The sequence below is a fragment of the Salvelinus sp. IW2-2015 genome, linkage group LG23 (assembly GCF_002910315.2).
Source record: "Salvelinus sp. IW2-2015 linkage group LG23, ASM291031v2, whole genome shotgun sequence".
Lineage (NCBI taxonomy): Eukaryota > Metazoa > Chordata > Actinopteri > Salmoniformes > Salmonidae > Salvelinus > Salvelinus sp. IW2-2015.
The window spans coordinates 1,621,779-1,642,644 of NC_036863.1; the positions used below are offsets into that span (position 1 = coordinate 1,621,779).

General features: G+C 41.7%; 1 protein-coding gene across 3 annotated transcripts in view; it reads left to right on the forward strand.

The window, feature by feature from the left end:
- Nucleotides 1-408: 408 nt before the first annotated feature.
- spns3 (SPNS lysolipid transporter 3, sphingosine-1-phosphate (putative)) overlaps nt 409-20,866 on the forward strand; it is a 31,010-nt gene continuing 10,552 nt past the window's right edge. Inside the window, exons 1-3 of one of the 3 annotated variants that reach the window (XM_023969257.2) lie at nt 409-542; nt 7,333-7,579; nt 8,711-8,776. In XM_023969257.2, the coding sequence (XP_023825025.1) occupies nt 7,351-7,579; nt 8,711-8,776 (295 nt within the window). In that variant the 5' untranslated portion in view covers nt 409-542; nt 7,333-7,350. Of the gene's footprint in view, nt 543-581; nt 671-7,332; nt 7,580-8,710; nt 8,777-20,866 lie in introns of those variants that run through there. The other 2 variants (XM_023969258.2, XM_023969259.1) reach the window with 2 other exon arrangements.

A 20,866-nucleotide genomic window follows, 5' to 3' on the forward strand; every position in this document is an offset into this window, starting at 1 on the left:
GAATAGGTATCCCAAATTCTGTTGTGTCACTTAGTGTTTGCTCCAAGTCCATTCTGTATTTTGAGGGCTTTGAAATCCTAACATTTTGAATGCACAACTAGTCCACTCGACTTATATGTTGAAGTAGCCTAAACCATTATAAGCCAGTTGAATGACAACAGGCTTTTTTGTWCTTCAAAATTACCTTGTATTTGGCTCATGGTAATAGATAATTTATTGAGCTGTTGGATCCAAACATTTAGTATTGTATGTAGAGTGCAGTAAGAGATAGCAATGTGTTAGTTTCCAAAGTGGCCATTGGCTTGTTTTCAACATTGCATCACAGTGAAGAACTGTGTGATTGCATATGCCCAACCCAGAGGGGGCTGGCCCCTGTGCTAACTGTTAACTTCATATCCCAGCAACATATAACCGTTTGAGCCGGAGGAGGATTTCCTGCATGCTCTCTGTCTCTGTCTYAGCTTTGGAGACACACACGGTGACTTCCCATCATCACTAGAAACAACATGGAATGACCTGTTCAAGACTTCATTAACCAAAATGTAAGATCAATTTGATTTATTTTTAATTCAGTCTGTTCGTATGGGTTAAAGTAGCCTACTGTTGACGTTGCCATTACGCTGAGTTCTACAACTGCGTTTTTGACCTGTCACGTCAAGCAAACTCAAACGTAAGTTATATTCTAACTACAGAACCCATGTCCGTGTGTGTAGGCTATATCATGTTTAAAAAACATACCCAGTTGCAGTGGTGTAAAGTACTTAAGTAAAAATACTTTAAAGTACTACTTACGTAGTTTTTTTTAGGGTATCTGTACTTTACTATTTATATTTTTTACMATTTTTACTTTTACTTCACTACATTCCTAAAGAAAAATAATGTACTTTTTACTCCATACATTTTCAMTGACAACCAGTAGTGGTCRTTACATTTTGAATGCTTAGCAGAACAGGAAAATGGTCCAATTCGTGCAGTTGTCAAGAGAATATCCCTGGTCACCCCTACTGCCTCTGATCTGGTGGACTCACTAAACAGAGAATATCCCTGGTCATCCCTACTGCCTCTGATCTGGTGGACTCACTAAACAGAGAATATCCCTGGTCATCCCTACTGCCTCTGATCTGGTGGACTCACTAAACAGAGAATATCCCTGGTCATCCCTACTGCCTCTGATCTGGTGGACTCACTAAACAGAGAATATCCCTGGTCATCCCTACTGCCTCTGATCTGGTGGACTCACTAAACAGAGAATATCCCTTGTCATCCCTACTTCCTCTATCTGGTGGACTCACTAAACAGAGAATATCCCTGGTCATCCCTACTGCCTCTGATCTGGTGGACTCACTAAACAGAGAATATCCCTGGTCATCTCTACTGCCTGGTGGACTCACTTAACTGCTACTGTTGGAGTGTGCCTCTGGCTATCCGTAAAATACAAACACAAGAAAAGTGTGCCGTCTGGTTTGCTTAATATAAGGAATTTGAAATGATTTATACTTGAAATTTTACTTTTGATACTTAAGTATATTGGAGCAATTACATTTACTGTTGATACTTAAGTATATTTAAAACAAAATACTTTTAGACTTTTACTCAAGTAGTATTTTACTGGGTGACATTCACTTTTACTTGAGTCATTTTCTATTAAGGTATCTTTACTTTTACTCAAGTAGGACAATTGGATACTTTTTCCACCACKGCCCAGTTGTTGGTGTGTTTATGTCTGAACAATGCCATTGTATTGTAGTATGTTGCTCTGGGAAGAAGAAGCTGCACACATAATTGCTGTATTGTTGCGATTGACCTGACAGATTCTCTCAGACTTTACTGCTACTGTTGACGTAAACAACCACTGCAGCTATCATTTTAAAAAGCATAAAAATGTGTGATTTACATTGCATATTTATAACACACGGTATGATATTAGTGAACTATGTCAATATTAGTAAAATGTCAATGTATTTCATTTGCAAATCACTGAGGTGTTGAAATAGCTGATACGTCGAGGACAACAAGATTCAAATAATTATATCTTGCCCCAGATTCTTTTGAATACCATTTTAGATTGAATCGAGTTCTAAGTACATCCTACCATTAGGCCTAACAGAGCCTTCTGTTTACATGCTCTACATCAATAGCTTGAAACACAGAGGACATCCCATCAATCAGATCTCCTACTATATTCAGAGGTTATCAGCCCAGAAAAGTCTATAACAAACACAGGAAAGTTAAACATAAACAGTTTTGATAAACATAAACCGTTTTGAACTCTGGCCACCATTGTTACAACATAAATTGCCTGTTTAACAACACACCTTGTGTCCTGAATGACATAGTGATGCAACTATGGTTGCTTCTTTGCCAGAAACCCAGGAGGAGGAGGCTGGTGTATCTGTAGAACGTTGATGCAGCCAAATACTATTGTACGTTGAGACACATTGTAGAGGATTGCTAAACTCTTCTTCCTTCCTCTTCATCTAACAACCACATTTATCCGGTTTACAGCGTTTTAAAATTAGTTCCCACTATTCTGATTGGTCTGTATCACAAGGGTGATTTGCAGTGTTTCCTCAAACAAGATTAACATATTTTGGCATTGACTAAAATAGAAGTGTCCAATGGTATTTTTGGGGGCGGTGAAACATTTTATTTGTCACATGAGCCAAATACAACGGGTCTAAGCCCTTCCTAACGATGCTGAGTTAAAAAAWAATAATAMAAATAAAAATAGTAACATGAGAAATAAAATATACAAGAATGGAGCTATACAGGGAGTATCAGTAGTAGATGGAAAAGGTTGTGGGAAAAGTATCCAGCAAACAGGAAAGCGCTCACCCGGAGGTGGTACTCCTAGTGGCTGGGGACTTAAATGCAAGGAAACTTAAATCGGTCTTACCAAATTTCTATCAGCATGTTAAATGTGCAACCAGAGGGAGAAAAAAACTCTGGACCACCTTAACTCCACACACAGAGACGCATACAAAGCTCTCCGTCGCCCTCCATTTGGCAAATCTGACCATAATTCTGTCCTCCTGATTCCTGCTTACAAGCGAAAATTAAAGCAGGAAGCACCAGTGACTCAATCAATAAAAAAGTGGTCAGATGAAGCAGATGGTAAGCTACAGGACTGTTTTGCTAGCACAGACTGGAATATGTTCCTCCGATGGCATTGAGGAGTACACCACATCAGTCATTGGCTTCATCAATAAGTGCATCGATGATGTCGTCCCCATAGTGACCGTACGTACATACACCAACCAGAAGCCATGGATTACAGGCAACATCCGCACTGAGCTAAAGGCTATAGCTGCTGCTTTCAAGGAGCGGGACTCTAACCCAGAAGCTTATAAGAAATCCCGCTATGTCCCCCGATGAACCACCAAACAGGTAAAGCGTCAATACAAGACTAAGATCGAATCGTACTACACCGGCTCTGACCGCTCGTCGGTTGTGGCAGGGCTTGCAAACCATTACAGACTACAAAGGGAAGCCCAACTGAGAGCTGCCCAGTGACGCAAGCCTACCAGACGAGCTAAACTACTTCTATGCTCGCTTTAAGGCAAATAACACTGAAACGTGCATGAGAGCACAAGCTGTTCCGGAAGACTGTGTGATCACGCTCTCCACAGCCGATGTGGGTAAGACCTTTAAACAGGTCAGAAAGATTACCAGGATGTGTACTCTGACCAACTGGCAAGTGTCTTCACTGACATTTTCAACCTCTCTCGGTTCGAGTCTATAATACCAACATGTTTTAAGCAGACCACCATAGTCCCTGTGCCCAAGAACACTAAGGTAACCTGCCTAAATGACTACYGACCCGTAGCGCTCACGTCTGTAGCCATGAAGTTCTTTGAAAGGAAGGTCATGACTACATCAACACCATTATCCCAGAAACCCTAAACCCCACTCCAATTTGCATACCTCCCTAACAAATCTGCAGATGATGCAGTCTCCATTGCACTCCACACTGCCCTTTCCCACCCAGGACAAAATAAACACAGATGTGAGAATGCTGTTCATTGACTACAGCTCAGCGTTCAACACTATAGTGCCCTCAAAGCTCATCAATAAGCTAAGRACCCTGGGTCTAAACACCTCCCTCTGCAACTGGATGATGGACTTCCTGACAGGCCACCCCCAGGTGGTAAGGGTAGGTAACAACACATCCACCACGCTGATCCTCAACACGGGCCCCTCAGGGGTGCGTGCTCAGCCCCCTCCTAGTACTCCCTGTTCACAGATGACTGCATGGCCAGGCACGACTCCAACACCATCATTAAGTTTGCCGTTGACACAACAGTGGTAGGCCTGATCACCGACAACGATGAGACAGCCTATAGGGAAGAGGTCAGAGACCTGGCCGTGTGGTGCCAGGACAACAACCTCTCCCTCAACGTGATCAAGACAAAGGAGATGATTGTGGACTACAGGAAAAAGAGGACCGAGCACACCCCCATTCTCATCAACGGGGTTGTAGTGGAGCAGGTTGAGAGCTTCAAGTTCCTTGGTGTTCACATCACCAACAAACTAACATGGTCCAAGCACACCAAGACAATCGTGAAGAGGGCATGACAAAACCTATTCCCCCTCAGGAAACTGAAAAGATTTGGCATGGGTCCTCAGATCCTCAAAAGGTTCTACAGCTGCACCATCGAGAGCATCCTGACTGGTTGCATCACTGCCTGGTATGGCAACTGACCACAAGGCACTACAGAGGGTAGTGCGTATGGCCCAGTACATCACTGGGGCAAAGCTTCCTGCCATCCCGGACCTCTATACCAGGCGATGTCAGTCATAGACTGTTCTCTCTGCTACTGCACGGCAAGCGGTAACGGAGCGCCAAGTCTAGGTCCAAGAGGCTTCTTAACAGCTTCTACCCCCAAGCCATAAGACTTCTGAACATCTAATCAAATGGCTACCCAGACTGTTTGCATTGCCCCCCCCTCTTTTACACCGCTGCTACTCTCTATTGTTATCATCTATGCATAGTCACTTTAATATCTCTACCTACATGTACATATTACCTCGATTACCTCGACTAACCGGTGCCCCCGCACATTGACTCTGTACCGGTACCCTACTGTATATAGTCTTGCTATTGTTATTTTACTGCTGGTCTTTAATTACTTGTTACTTTCATTTCWTATTCTTATTCGCATTTATTTATTCTATTCATTTGATTTAAATTGCATTGTTGGTTAGGGGCTCGTAAGTAAGCATTTCACTGTAAGGTCTACAGCTGTTGTATTCGGCGCATGTAACTAATAATTTGATTTGATTTGAGATCAATGTGCAGTTGATGTATTTGAGGATGAAGGCAGGGTAAAGTGACTAGGCATCAGGATAGATAATAATAAGGTATTTGAGGTAGATATGTACATGAAGGCAGGGTAAAGTGACTAGACATCAGGATAGATAATAATAAGGTATTTGAGGTAGACATGTACATGAAGGCAGGGTAAAGTGACTAGACATCAGGATAGATAATAATAATAAGGTATTTGAGGTAGATATGTACATGAAGGCAGGGTAAAGTGACTAGGCATCAGGATAGATAATAATAAGGTATTTGAGGTAGATATGTACACGGAGGCAGGGTAAAGTATCTCATAGGAGAAAGCATCATAGCGAGCTAAACAGCGCCCCTCTTTCTCTCTACATGTAGGCCATCTATCTGATACTGTCTTGACAAAAAAAAGTATAAAAATGTGCCAATCAGCGTTGAGCTGAACTGAGCAAACTCAACTGTAAATGGTCCTGGCGAAAATAAAAAAAATGTCAAGGGAAGTCCGTTTTTATTTGGCGTCTCTCCTATCAAATCGCTTTCAGAGCATACGTCATTGACAGAAACAACTTGAATTGTTACATCTCGTTGTGTTGTTGTACTCCGGTGGCTGGCTAGCAAAAATTKKCCCTTTCCTAAATTAGCCATGGATGGAGATAGGGATTTGGACTTGTGGTTTTACTTCATTCTCCGTACTGGCCAGTGATTATAACATGATTCTGATCCAACCATTAATTCATAGGATATGTACAGAAGCTAGATGTAGAAAGCTTATGTTAACTCGCTAACATTGCCCATGAATGGAAGTTAGGCTAGCGAGCAAGCAAGATAGACCGTTTTGTCAACATGAAAGAGAGGAGGATGACATTGGCGTTTCTCTACAAGTAAGGTGAGTCAACCGGCTTCGCCAGAGCACATGCCTCTTTGTCCTTCCAGTCTTCAAAGTGCCCTTTTGGGTGGGAGGTGGTGTAATTTCCCCCAAAAATATTTTTTTTGTATACATTTTTTTGTAATTGTTGTTTGGAACCCACTGCCCACAAGTCATTGTCAAGTTCGCCACCCCCCACCCCGTCTGTTGGTTGCACTGGTTGATCTGCCCTGTAGAAGTCTGCCATATGTGGAGATTGCACCGTTATCCAAACATGCATGGCTTGAGAGATTCGTTCACCGGTCGAGTGTGTGTAGCTAGCAACCTACTTTTAAATATCAACAGTACTGCCACAGCAGCATAACATTTGCGTAACACTTGATTTAGCATACATCTTCATCAATATACGGTCTGGTTGGCTGATATGCGCAGCAGAGAGTCTTTCATTTTGAGCACCTGCCCCCTGAAAGGTCTGTGCACTGCCCTCTTAAAGGCTGACCAGAGACTGCAGCCTGGTCTCATAGACTAGACGTAACATAGTAAACGTTCATGGAAGGTTACTTTAGGGTGGTTGGTTAGAGTGGATCAGACTGGTCCCATAGACTACACATAACATAGTAAACGTAAATCCGGTATACTCAAATTAGTATGATATGTTACGTATTATAAAYTGGGTGGTTCGAGCCCTGAATGCTGATTGGCTAAAAAGCCGTAGTATATCAGGTATATTTTTACCATTCTAATTACTTTGGTTAACAGTTTATAATAGCAATAAGGTACCTCGGGGTTTGTTTATATATGGCCAATATACCACGGCTAAGGGCTGTATCCAGGYATTCCGCTTTGCATCATGCAKAAGAACAGCCCTTARCCGAGGGGACATGCGGCCTGGGTTACCTGAGATTAGCTAGACTCAAACCTGTAGACGTCACATACACACTCTTGATTTTTACCAGTGGTATCTATGAATAAATGTGATACAACAATAGTCTTTCTCATCACCGGAACTCTGAGGAGCATGTCACTCTTAGTCAGAGGCTGTATGTCAACCTTAAAAGTGCAATCTGCAATACATGCAGTTGTATCTATAGCTYCATATATGAATTTGGGAGTTGATCCAGTTTGCCCCACCCCTCCGATTGTGTCACCCTCTTCATATGTTACCTTCCTTGTTCAGATCTCAGGGTTGGGAGCCATGGAGACGAATGGGTCAGTGATGTCTCTGCAGGATGGAGAGAAGACTCGTCTGAGTTCAGGTTCCAATGAAACTTCCACACGCTACGGTTCCATAGCTGACAGCCTTCCTACTGATGAACCATCCACAGTGGAGACAACAGTCCTCTCTCCACGACGCTCCTATATAACAGTAGCTGTGCTCTGTTATGTCAACTTAATCAATTACATGGACCGATACACAATCGCAGGTGAGAGTCTTTCAGCACTTCTATTGAAAACAGCTAACACCTGCAGTCAAGCTTGCAACGTCCCCTTTTTGTGGTGGCACTGGCCACTTTTCAGTCAAGCGCTTGCACAACGGCACATCAGGGATTCGAACCAGCAACCTTTCACTTACTGACCAAAACGCTCATAACTGCTARGTTTCCTGCCACTAACCTACATCAAGCTTGTGACTCTATAAACTTGTTGGATGCATTGCAGTTAGTTTTGTTTTAGATAATGCATGGGCATTTCCAGTGGCGATTTTAGCATGTAAATCTTGGTGGGGAAAAACAATGTAATAAAGTGGGAGGCATGCCAGCAAAGCCACAACACAACACTAAACATTAATTGCACTACAACAGTGACAAACGGTGCCCACAAACTGTTAGGGCCTACATAAAGCTKTCCCAACAGCAGTCCCAACATCTTACCACTGCTACACCTGGCTGTCAGCGRAGCCTTGTCTGGCAATGGAACAGTTAATTCAGCCTCATTTACTGCCTTTTAAAAAAACATAGCTGATATGGCTGAACAAATGTGGTTTCTAMTGACAATTGAGAYGTACAAACTATGGCATAAGGKGACGACAAGCGGATAAGAGGCCATCTGTAATTTCGATTAAGACATTAATGAGCGAGCTTGGACGGACGTAGTCAATATAACTATTTGTTTAGTGCTTTTGAAATGTACAGCGACAGAATTCAGAAAATGGTCCGTTCTTACAGTGTTCTCCCTGTACACCAAGTCAGAACCGTAGGATAAATAAAGGGGGCTTATACGCAGACAATGAAAGCTCTTACAAAATTCAATGATTACATTTCTCTAAAACAGGTTATAGGCTACATGTGCACCACCAAGTCAAAACAGTAGGGGAAATTAAGAGGGGTAAATAGACCAAATTATTAGAGCACATTACCAACACCTAAGCTCCTTATTTTCCAATGGCTGCCCCACCATCACAAAAAGCACTGAGCTAGGCTGAAACWCCTGCATTTTGGAGCTGCCTTACCTGCCCTGAATGACGGGTCACCACTGGGCATTTCTGATGCTGATAAGTATTGGAGGGTCCCTTTTGTACTAACTAATGAAATACTGTTTCTCTTTTTATCTCACAGGGGTCCTTCTCAGTATCCAGAAGTTCTTTGATATAACTGACAGCACGTCTGGACTACTACAAACAGGTATATGATGATTCAAATTTACATTCACTTCACACCCTTTTCTGTTAATGTGTTTACAACCACAACCACATTATGTTGAAGGTGCAGACTACAGATACCCTCACATTACAGGAAGACAGGAAGAAAATAGATTAACGATTACTTCACTTCCTGTGCAATAGGCATTGATACCATCTCAGATTATCTGATTTTACAGTTCCTTCAGAAACTATTCACACGACTTGACTTTCTCCACATGTTGTTGTGTTACAACTTGAATTTAAAATGGATTGAAACATTGAGAATTTTTGGTTACTGGCCTACACAAAATACCCCATCATGTCAAAGTGTACATTTTTACAAATKAATTAAAAACGAAAAACTGAAATGTCTTGAGTCAATAAGTATTCCACCCCTTTGTTATGGCAAGCCTAAATAAGTTCTAGAGTAAAAATGTGCATAACAACTCACATAATAAGTTGCATGGRCTCATAATACAGTGCCTTGCWAAMGTATTYATCCCCCTTTGCGTTTTTTTTGTTGTTGTTGCATTTCAACCTGTAATTTAAATTGATTTTTATTTGGACTTCATGTAATGGACATACACAAAATAGTCCAAATTGGTGACGTGAAATGGGAAAATTACTTACTCACATGATCTTTCACATGATCTCAGTATATATACACCTGTTCTGAAAGGCCCCAGAGTCTGCAACACCACTAAGCAAGGGGCACCACCAAGCAGCGGCACCATGAAGACCAAGGAGCTCTCCAAACAGGTCAGGGACAAAGTTGTGGAGAAGTACAGATCTGGGTTGGGTTATAAAAAAATATCTGAAACATTGAACATTAAATCCATTATTAAAAAATGGAAAGAGTATGGCACCACAACAAACCTGCCAAGAGAGGGCCGCCCACCAAAACTTCACGGACAGGCAAGGAGGGCATGAAAATCAGAGAGGACAAACAAGAGACCAAAGATAACCCTGAAAGGAGCTGCAAAGCTCCACAGCGGAGATTGAATATCTGTCCATACGGACACCTTAACCGTACACTCCACAGAGCTGGGCTTTCCGGAAGAGTGGCCAGAAAAAAATTAACAACCACATTTGGTGTTTGCCAAAAGGCATGTGGGAGACTCCCCAAACATATAGAAGAAGGTACTCTGGTCAGATGAGACAAAAATGTAGCTTTTTGGCCATCAAGGGAAAACTCTGTCTGGCGCCAAACCCAACCCTCACATCACCCCGGGAACACCATCCCCACAGTGAAGCATGGTGGTGGCAGCATCATGCTGTGGGATTGTTTTTCATCAGCAGGGACTGGGAAACTTGGTCAGAATTGAAGGAAATGATGGATGGCGCTAAAAACAGGGAGACTTGAGGAAAACCTGTTTTTAGCTCTTCAGAGATTTGAGAATGGAATGGAGGTTCACTTTCCAGCAGGACAATTACCCTAAGAATACTGCTAAAAGCAACACTCGAGTGGTTTAAGGGGAAAACACTTAAATGTCTTGGAATGGCCTAGTCAAAGCCCAGACCTCAATCCAATTGAGAATATGTGGTAGGACTTAAAGATTGCTGGCATGTTGTGTAAATCAAATTATACAAACCTCCAAAAAAATCTATTTTTAATTCCAGGTTGTAAAGCAACAAAATAGGAAATATTCCAAGGGGGTGAATACTTTCGCAAGCCACTGTAAGTGTGCAATATAAGTGTTTTAACATGATTTTTTTAATACACTAATTTCTGTACCTCACACATACAATTATTCAAGCAATGAATTTCAAACCCATATTTATCCCACAAGGCCAGGGAGGTTTTCCAATGCCTCGCAAAGTAGGGGACCTATTCGTAGATAGGTAAAAAAGAAGAAGCAGACATTGTATATCCCCCTTGTGACATGGTGAAGGTATTAATTACACTTTTGGATGGTGGTATCAATACACCCAGTCACTACAATGATACAGGTGTCCTTCCTAAACTCAGTTGCCAGAGAGAAAAGGAAACCGCTCAGTGAATGTTCATACGTGAGGGCCGAATGGGAACTTGTTGAAAGGACAGTTTGACAAGAGGTTTAAAGAATGTGCGATCGTGATGGGAGTGTTGAAGAGAACGTAGAGGGAAGAGAGTAGGAATCGACAACATCTTGTAAGTGTAACTCGACACCGAAATAGTAACGTGAAAACCTGAAATTGACCAGAGAGAGTGGAAAAGAAGGAAAGACCTGATTGTGCAGAACATAAGAAGATATGTCCAAAAAGACTCAGACATGACGACATATTGATGTACAACAGAAGAGGCACTTTAACAGTAAAACTTAAATGTGGCAAGAGGAGATACAATTCGACTTGTATTGTGAGAGAGAGACGAGAGCAGAGATAAGTAATAACAGCCAGTTGGTGTGCAGAACTTCCAGGAGTAGCGAACGAAACCCAAGACGCTGCTATTTAGTATACTGGGACTGTCTCTCTCGCTCGCCTAGTGTGTGTCCCTGCGCATATGGTTTAGTTGTGACGTGCTCCACTGTCTACAGTAAAATGTCACTGTGGTGAATGAACTGTATCGTTTGTGATAAGACATTCATGTTAATAGGTAGCGTCGAGGAGTTTTCTGACTCTTTGTGCCATGCCGTGCATAAACAAACAACAAAATAGCACCGGAACAGAATCTAAGTGAATTAACACAATGAGGAGTCAAATATGCTCTTGGAGTTTAATCTGTCCACCAGTGTCGACCACCTGCGCGCAGTTATTAATGAAATTCTATAAATCAAGAGTTCTCTTCTCGTCTCTCCGCTAGGTGTACAAGATACTGGAAAACATAAAATTAATGCTTTAAAAAGATTAATTATGAGGCCATAAATACGATAATCACTGTAGGATTTCTTAGCAGCCTAAAGATGTATATTATCCAAAATGACTATCAGTAAGAGTTCGCTGTATATTGAGCTGTGTGTGATCCTCGTTAGTGTGTATCATGTTTTTTGTAGTTTAATCAATACCTAGATGGGAACAGAGATAATATAGAGAAGAGGACTCCTTCTGTATAGTCAATGGAAACTCGAGAAGGAATTATCTGCTTATCTCGAGCTCGTAGATTCGGAGTATTGGATTTATAGTCATTATTTTAAACACCCATGAGAAGTCACGATTTAGTGAACCTTTGACAGTGAAACAGATCTCGTTGTGTGTGTGCACAAGGTTTTCGAGAATACGTCGCCAACTAACCATTACCTTATTTTATTTATGTTTAGATTATTTTACTTAGGTGTGTGCATGCTGTGAGCATTTCTCCTCTCTAGTGATATAGGATCTGATCTAATGGGAGTCCTTGAGTACCAGTTCGTCAATATTCAGTCCCTGAGGTCAGTTATTTCACGCCACCCTACACTTAGGTTGGCGGATGATCCGAAGTTCATTGAAAATATCTAGTTTTTCTAAAGGTCCAATCTTTCTAGACGGAACTTCCTTGCTCTTCTAGCAACATATCAATATACTGTACCTTTTGGACATAGTTAAGTGTGGTAACATGCGTAGCGATATCTGAGCTTTGTGCGACTTACTGCCTAGCGACTGAGAGTGCATTTTTCCCACATCGGATCTTGTTGTACCATTAACGTCTCTGGACGGCTTATAGAGTTATTATATATACTTCAGGGCATTATCATATTCAGCTGTGATGCGACAATTCCAGTGGGTCAGAAGTTTACATACCCAGAGAGTTTGACTGTGCTTTAAACGCTTTGAAAAATTCTCCAGCTACAATGGATCGTTCATCGGCGCTTTAGAAGCTTCTGGGGCCTAAATCTACATAGATTTGGGGCAAGTGTCCCTTGCGAATATGCGTAGGGGCATTACTTGTCATGCGCTACTGGGGAGGTGGCAGTGTTTATTTCTGGCAAGAGCTGGCGCATTTACTCTGGACTGCGCTAGCGGCTCATTTTCCTATAATCGTGCACTGGGGCAGGTGTCTCGTGGGACCTTGGCGTGTTGGCTCTGACATTCAATTTTGTCTGGACATGGGAATGGCAAAACAAGACCTGCAACTATCAGCCACAGACTCCGAGCCAAATGGTACCTCTCACTGACCACCTCCTACCAAGTCTGGTTCAATCATTTGAGCAATGTTTCCAAACGCAGGCATTACATTGCGTTATATAGAGGAGGCATGTGGACTCTAGCGCACCGGTGTCATCTAACTCATAAGCTCGAGTGGCCACCATAACAATCTGTACTTTGTGTAGCAATAATCAGTCATGCACAGAACTATTCGTCTTCTCATCAATGAGATCTGGCTGCAGCTCTTACATGCTTGGATCTTATATGTAGGTTTGGTCTCGTCAGATTACTCGTTGACATCTATGGTGGGAGGCATTTACTACATTGGCACTCATGTATACATCTACAAGACGATGTTACTTACTCATAGAGTGTCAAAGGCTTTTGACAATTACATTGAAGTTGATGCAAAGAGTTTCCAATATTTGCAGTGTTGACCCTTCTTTTTCAAGACCTCTGCAATCCGCCCCTGGCATGCTGTTCAATTCACTATCTGTAGCCGCACAATCCTAGAACATATACAAAGGACTTCGCACAAATATCAAAAGAATCTGATATATCAACACACAGTGGACAATAGAAGAAGAAGAGCAATATACTAATCACCTACACAACTCAACAAAACTAATCAAGTAAGAAAAGGAGAACATAAGAACATAATAACAACAGAACGTTAGAATAATTAATCAGAATAAATTAATACCACATAAACAACGCCCTCATATATATATAATATATACGATTACTATAATAGAGAGAACAATAATAATGAGAGCGAGTGTAGCCAGACAAATGTCATAGACAGCATCATAGGACCAAGTGATAACGAATATAGCTACATGATGATATCACGGAGAACACGGGCCTTTATGTCTACATGTGCAATTGGTCTCATGTACCTTTATATGGACGTGCAAGGTGCTCCAGCATTTACCCATCGTTGGGACTAGAATGGCAGCATTTACTGTCTCGTCCTCGGCGAGACACTGTTTCCATGCGACATTGGGTCTGGGGAGAGCAAGTTGTCACCACTCGGTGGACAGGTGGTAGCATCTTAACTTCTGTGTGGATTCTGAGCGTGTCGGTGTCATTCAATACAGCGTGATCTGTGTGGCTTAGGTCACTCTGAGAAACTGTGGACGTATGTAAGACCCCTCTGCATCTGGGCCTCACGAATGTACTAATCCTCGACCTACGAGCGAGTGCATTTAACTCTATACGTGGTGCTCGAGGGGATATTACTGCCACTTTATGGTGTTGGGAGTCAACTAGGACGCGACTGAGGGAGGCTCGAATATGTCTGGGCATGGAGCTCTGTGCACGTGGCTAGCGCCTATTCGTATACCTCTGGATCTCTTGGGAGCAATGTCATCTTCTTTCCGAGTGGATGGGCACTCTCTCTGGCGACATGGAGCTCACAATCACGGATAGAAGAGCGGAATTATCTCCTATCAGAGAAATGAGATGACTTTGTGGGCTACCTCTCAGTCTCCTGCGATCTGACAGCTCGATATATCCCTGTGGTACTGTGTTTGCGGCATTTGAATATACTGATACTGTGCTTGCATTCACCTCGATGGACTGTGTTCTATTCTACTCTTAGGAGACATAGGGTGGGCTTCTTTGCGTCCACTTATCTGGTGACAACCCCAGTCGCATGGCCTCCAAAAGGGTGCTATTATCTGCTTCACCGTGAGCCCTGACTTTACTTGTGCCCGTGGTGCAGATGCAACTTCACACAACCCTGGTAGCTGCGGCCATGTGCCCATTCACGGACCTGGCTGAGCCATAGTCACTCTATATGCTTGACTGGGGCGATGCCCTGAACTCTCTGCAGCTGGGCGAATCAAACTTTGAGCGAGTTAAGCTTCCTTGGATTTGCCGGCGTGGCCGCCTAACTCTGGACTTTGGGTTGGGCCACTTTTCTTAGTGCTGACTGGGCGGGTGGCCTCCTCTGAAGCCTTCTTTCACAACAATTGAACCCTCTCCTTGAAGTTCTTGATGATCTGATAAATGGTGATTTAGGTGCAATCTTACTGGCAGCAATATCCTTGCCTGTGAAGCCCTTTTTGTGCAAAGCAATGATGACGGCACATGTTTCCTTGCAGGTAACCAAGGTTGACAGAGGAAGAACAATGATTCCAAGCACCACCCTCTTTTGAAGCTTCCAATCTGTTATTCGAACTCAATCAGGATGACAGTGTGATCTCCAGCCTTGTCCTCGTCAACACTCACACCTGTGTTAACGAGAGAATCACTGACATGAGTGAAATGTAGTGGAAATGTTTTGTGGGATTCAGTTCATTTGCATGGCAAAGAGGGACTTTGCAATTAATTGCAATTCATCTTATCCCTCTTCTTAACGTTCTGGAGTATATGCAAATTGCCATCATTCAAACTGAGGCAGCAGAATTTGTGAAAATTAATATTTGTGTCATCTCTCAAACTTTTGGCCACAACTGTATACAAACAATGGTACGCAAGTATAAACACCATGGACCACGCAGCTGGGATACCGCTCAGAAAGAGACACGTTCTGTCTCCTAGAGATGAATGTACTTTGGTGCGAAAAGTGCAAATCAATCTCAGAACAACAGCAAAGGACCTTATGAAGATGATGAGGAGGAAACAGGTACAAAAGTATCTATATCCACAGTAAACGAGTCCTATATCGATGTAACCTGAAAGGCACCTCAGCCAATGCTCCAAAACCGCCATTAAAAAGCCAGACTACGGTTTGCATCTGCACATGGGGACAAAGATTGTACTTCTTGGAGAAATGTCCTCTGGTCTGATGAAACAAAATAGACTGTTTGGCCATAATGCCTCTTATGTGGAGGAAAAAGGGGGAGCTTGCAAGCAAGAACACCATCCCAACCGTGAAGCACGGTGGTGGCAAATCATGTTTGGGGGTGCTTCACTGCAGGAGGGACTGGTGCTCTTCACAAAATAGATAGCATCATCTAATTTAAAGGCAATGTTACCAAATACTAATTGACCTACTTCTGACCCACTGGGAATGTGATGAAAGAAATAAAAGCTGAAATAAATCATTCTCTCTACTATTATTCTGACATTTCACATTCTTCAAATAAAGTGGTGATCCTAGCTGACCCAAGACAGGCGATTTTTACTAGGATTAAATGCCAACGTTTGAAGTATACAAGCAGTGGACACTATTTCTGTGTCCACTGCACATTAGGGCCCATAATGCAATTCTCCAGAAGATGGGCGTGGCTTCACAACTTTTTCAGATTTGAAGAAAATGGAGGAAAATATGCAGTCGAAATCCGGCGAGATTGGATACAAATACATTGCTTTAACTAATTATGACAAATGTTAAGAAAATGTTGCGCAATGTAATAAAAAAGTAATGACTTYCCAAATATGTTACTGTACGTTCCATGTTACGTTGGCTGACAATTTGTTAGCTATGCTAGCTTTATGAACTGCATAGTATATCATTACAGCTGTTGCTTGTATGTACCCTTATRTTAGCTAGCTACCTATATGCTAACTACCCAACGTTTATTAACTTGATTATTCGTGTCTTTCTTAGCTTAGCGAAGTGGTATAGTCGTTGTGCGTTATYAATGGACATTGTTAATGAAGTCATAAGATGTCTAGCTAGTAATTTGTTATGCTAACACGCTAGCAAGAAGTTGCATAGCAACGGCATCAAYTTCCGGTAGACAGGTTAAGTGCTATACTAAAATTAACTAATTGTATGTAGTATACAGTATGTTAGTATGGGTATTCGAACACAGCTCAGGTGTTGGAAATCTCTTACAGACTTACCCAAAAAGTGCTTCTACAAAGTATTAACTCAGGGGTGTGAATACTTATGTAAATTAGATATTTCTGTATTTAATTTTCAATAAATTAGCAATAATGTCTAAAAACATGTTTTCACTTTATGGTGTATTATGTGTAGATGATAGAAACAAAATCTATTTAATCCATTTTGAATTCAGGCTGTAACACAACAAAATGTGGAATGAGTCAAGGGGTGTGAATACGTTCTGAAGGGTCTATACATGTGTGTTTTTACCACATCTCCTAATCATGTCCATTTTAGTTCTGTGTCTTCACATGTAACATATTGTCCAGCGTTCTTCACTGAGATCAAGTATTTTGGCGACATTCATACTTTATCTGCCTCCGACTGAATCCTAATGACCATCTGGTCCTGTGGACCAGGACGAGTGTCGGAAAACAGAGCACCTCTTACTCTAACACTGACTGGGCCATATAATGAAGGCATTGTGGAGATGCAGCACCGAGGTAGACTTAACCAATACAAGCTGATATAGGCAACAAAATGTAGACTATCTCAGAGACCTTTTTGTTTTCACCCCTAGGCTTTTCAGTCAGAAGCCTAGTGCAGCAGTATTTGTCAAAAGKTTTAACGATGCTTTCCTGACTGTGGTGTATTGCATTATCAACATAAACATTTCCCTTGCATTGTGGCTGCAGTTATGGTAAAAAAAACTGGAGTGTCATGATGGCAGGCATTTTGTTTTGAATGCCTTCATGAGGAGATAGTAGTATGCTTTACTACTCACTCAGTTCCTCACTCCGACAAAATGAATCATCCAGTTTCWTGATGTTGCATACTGTGAAACATCATTTTAATTTAACATTTTTTAGGGGTTAGATAAACTGTAATACTGCAGATTGTGGTTTCTATCAATGTAATAGTTGGCATCATTTCCAATCCCCATATATTTATTTTTCTGTACGTACAGTACCAGACAAAAGTTTGGACACATCTACTCATTCAAGGGTTTTTCTTTTTACTATTTTCTACATTGTATAAATAATGGTCAAGACATAAAAACTATGAATTAACACATTGAATCATGTAGTAACCAAAAAAGTGTTAAATCAAACTATATATAATATTTGAGATTCTTCAAAGTAGCCACCCTTTGCCTTGATGACAGCTTTGCACCGTATCCTTCTTTTGGATTGTCTTCACCAGTCTTTTTCACCTGGAATGCTTTTCCAACAGAGTCTTGAAGGAGTTCCCACATATGCTGAGCACTAGTTGGCTGCTTTTCCTTCACCCTGCGGTCCAACTCATCCCAAACCATCTCAATTGGGTTGAGGTCGGGCGATCGTTGAGGCCAGGTCATCTGATGCAGCACTCCATCACTCTCCTTCTTGTCAAATAGCCCTTACACAGCCTGGAGGGGTGTTGGGTCATTGTCCTGTTGAAAACAAATGAAAGTCCCACTAAGCACAAACCAGATGGGATGGCGTTGACTGCAGAATTCTGTAGTAGCCATGCTAGTTAAGTGTGCCTTGAATTCTAAATAAATCACAGACAGTGTCACCAGCAAAGCACCATCACACCTCCTCTCCATGCCTCATGGTTGGAAACCACACATGTGGAGATCATCCGTTCACCTACTCTGCATCTCACAAAGACGCGGCGGTTGGAACCAAAAATCTCAAATTTGGACTCATCAAACCAAAAGGACAGTATTCCACCGGTCTAATGTCCATTGCTTGTGTTTCTTGGCCTAAGCAAGTCTCTTCTTTCTTATTGGTGTCCTTTAGTAGTGGTTTCTTTGCAGCAATTTGACCATGAAGCCTGATTCACACTATCTCCTCTGAACAGTTTTTTATGTAACCTTTATTTTAATTAGGCATGTCAGTTTTAAGAACAAATTCTTTTTACAATGACGGCCTACCCCAGCCAAGCCCTAACCCCAGACGACGCTGTGGCCAATTGTGCGCCGCCTATTGGGACTCCCAATCACGGACGGTTGTGGATACAGCCTTGGAATCGAACCAGGGTTTGTAGTGATGTCTCTAGCAGTGAGATTGGTGCCTTAGACCGCTGTGCCATCTCGGAACCCATGTTAGATGTGTCTGTTACTTGAACTCTGTGAAGCATTTATTTGGGCTCAATTTCTGAGGCTGGTATATCTAATGAACTTATCCTCTGCAGCAGAGGTAACTCTGGGTCTTCCTTTCCTGTGGCGGTCCTCATGAGAGACAGTTTCATCATAGCGTTGATGTTTTTTGCAACTGCACTTTCAAAGTTCTTGAAATGCGTCCGTATTGACTGACCTTCATGTCTTTAATGTAATGATGGACTGTCGTTTCTTTTGCTTATTTAAGCTGTTCTTGCATAATATGACTTGGTATTTTACCAAATAGAGCTATCTTCTGTATTACCACCCCTACTCTACAACAAGCTGATTGGCCCAAACGCTTAAGAAGGAAATAAATTCACAAATTCACTTTTTACAAGGACACCTGTTAATTGAAATGCATTTCAGGTGATTACCTTCATGAAGCTGGTTGAGAGAATGCGCAAGAGTGCGCAAAGGGTGGCTACTTTGAAGAATCTCAAAATATAAAACAATATTTTTGACTTCTGTTTCCACTGTTTTTTGGTTACTACATGGTTCAATATGTGTTATTTCATAGTTGTGATGTGCTTCACTGTTATTCTACAATGTAGAAAAAGGTAGAAAAGGAAAAACCCTTGATGAGCAGGTGTCCAAACTTTTGACTAGTATACTGTGTATTCTTCTTTATATTTCCCCCTTAACCCTAGTTGAAGTAAACTAATGGACAACAATAAGCCTTCTACTTCCACCAATACTTAGGTTTCTACTTCTCACAGGAATATTCTTGTCTCCAATGATATTGCAAACTGTAAACACACTTAATTGTTAATGCGTTTACAGTTTTCATCTGCAGTTTTCATTATTTTTGGCTTCCAATCTTTTGGGTACCTTGGCGACCGCTTACCTAAGGTATGATTCATTTTCATTGATTGCTGGGCTTTGAGTGTGTGGGTGGTGATGACTCTGGGCAGCTCTTTTGTCACAGAATCGGTAAGTAAAACATTGCGGTGTTCGAGATGCATCAAAATCGTGGTGTATCATGGGTAAATTTGTGGATGAAGTGATCTACAAATAATATTTAGTAGTTATGTTATGATGCAAGTGTGATTTGTAGATTCAGTCATGCTCGACACACCCTTTAATACACTTAGCCAAAAACATTTAAACTCAGTTTTAACAATTCATGACATTTAGTCCTAGTAAAAATTCCCTGTCTTAGGTCCAGTTAGGATCACCACTTTATTTTAAGATGTGAAATGTCAGAATAATAGTAGAGAGAATGACTTTTTTCAGCTTTCATTTCTTTATCACATTCCCAGTGGGTCAGAAGTTTACATACACTCAATTAGTATTTAGTAGCATTGCCTTTAAAATTGTTTTAACTTGGATTCAAACGTTTAGAGTAGCACCCCTCATAGCCTGGTTCCTCTCTATGGTTTCCTTCCTAGGTTCTGGCTTTCTTATGGAGTTTTTTCCTAGCCTCACGTGCTTCTACAACCTGCATTGCTTGCTGTTTGGGGTTTTAGGCTGGGTTTCTGTACAGCACTTTGAGAAATACGCTGATGTAAGAAGGGCTTAATAATACATTTGATTTGATTTAGCCTTCACAAGCTTCCACATAGTTGGTGAATTTTGTCCTCATTTCTCCTGACAGAGCTGGTTGTAACTGAGTCAGTTGTTTTGTAGGTCTCCTTGCTGCAGATGCTTTTTCTGTTCTGCCACACATTTTCTATAAAATTGAGGTCAGGGCTTTTGTCATGGCCCACTCCAATACCTTGACTTTGTTGTCCTTAAGCCGTTTTGCCACAACTTCGGAAGTATGTGCTTGGGGTAATTGTCCATTTGGGAAGACCCCATTTGCGACCAAGCTTTAACTTCCTGACTGATGTCTTGAGATGTTGCTTAATATATCCACATAATTTCCTGCCTCATGATGCCATCTATTTTGTGAATTCAGCATCAGTCCTCCTGCAGCGAGCACCTCCACAACTATGATGCTGCCACCCCGTGCTTTCACGGTGGGATGTTGTTCTTGGGCTTACAAGCTCCCCTTTTTCCTCCAAACATACAATGGTCATTATGCCAAAACAGTTGTATTTATGTTCATTCAGACAGAGACATTTCTCCAAAAAAGTAGATTTCTTTGTCCCCGTGTGCAGTTGCAAACCGTAGTCTGGCTTTTT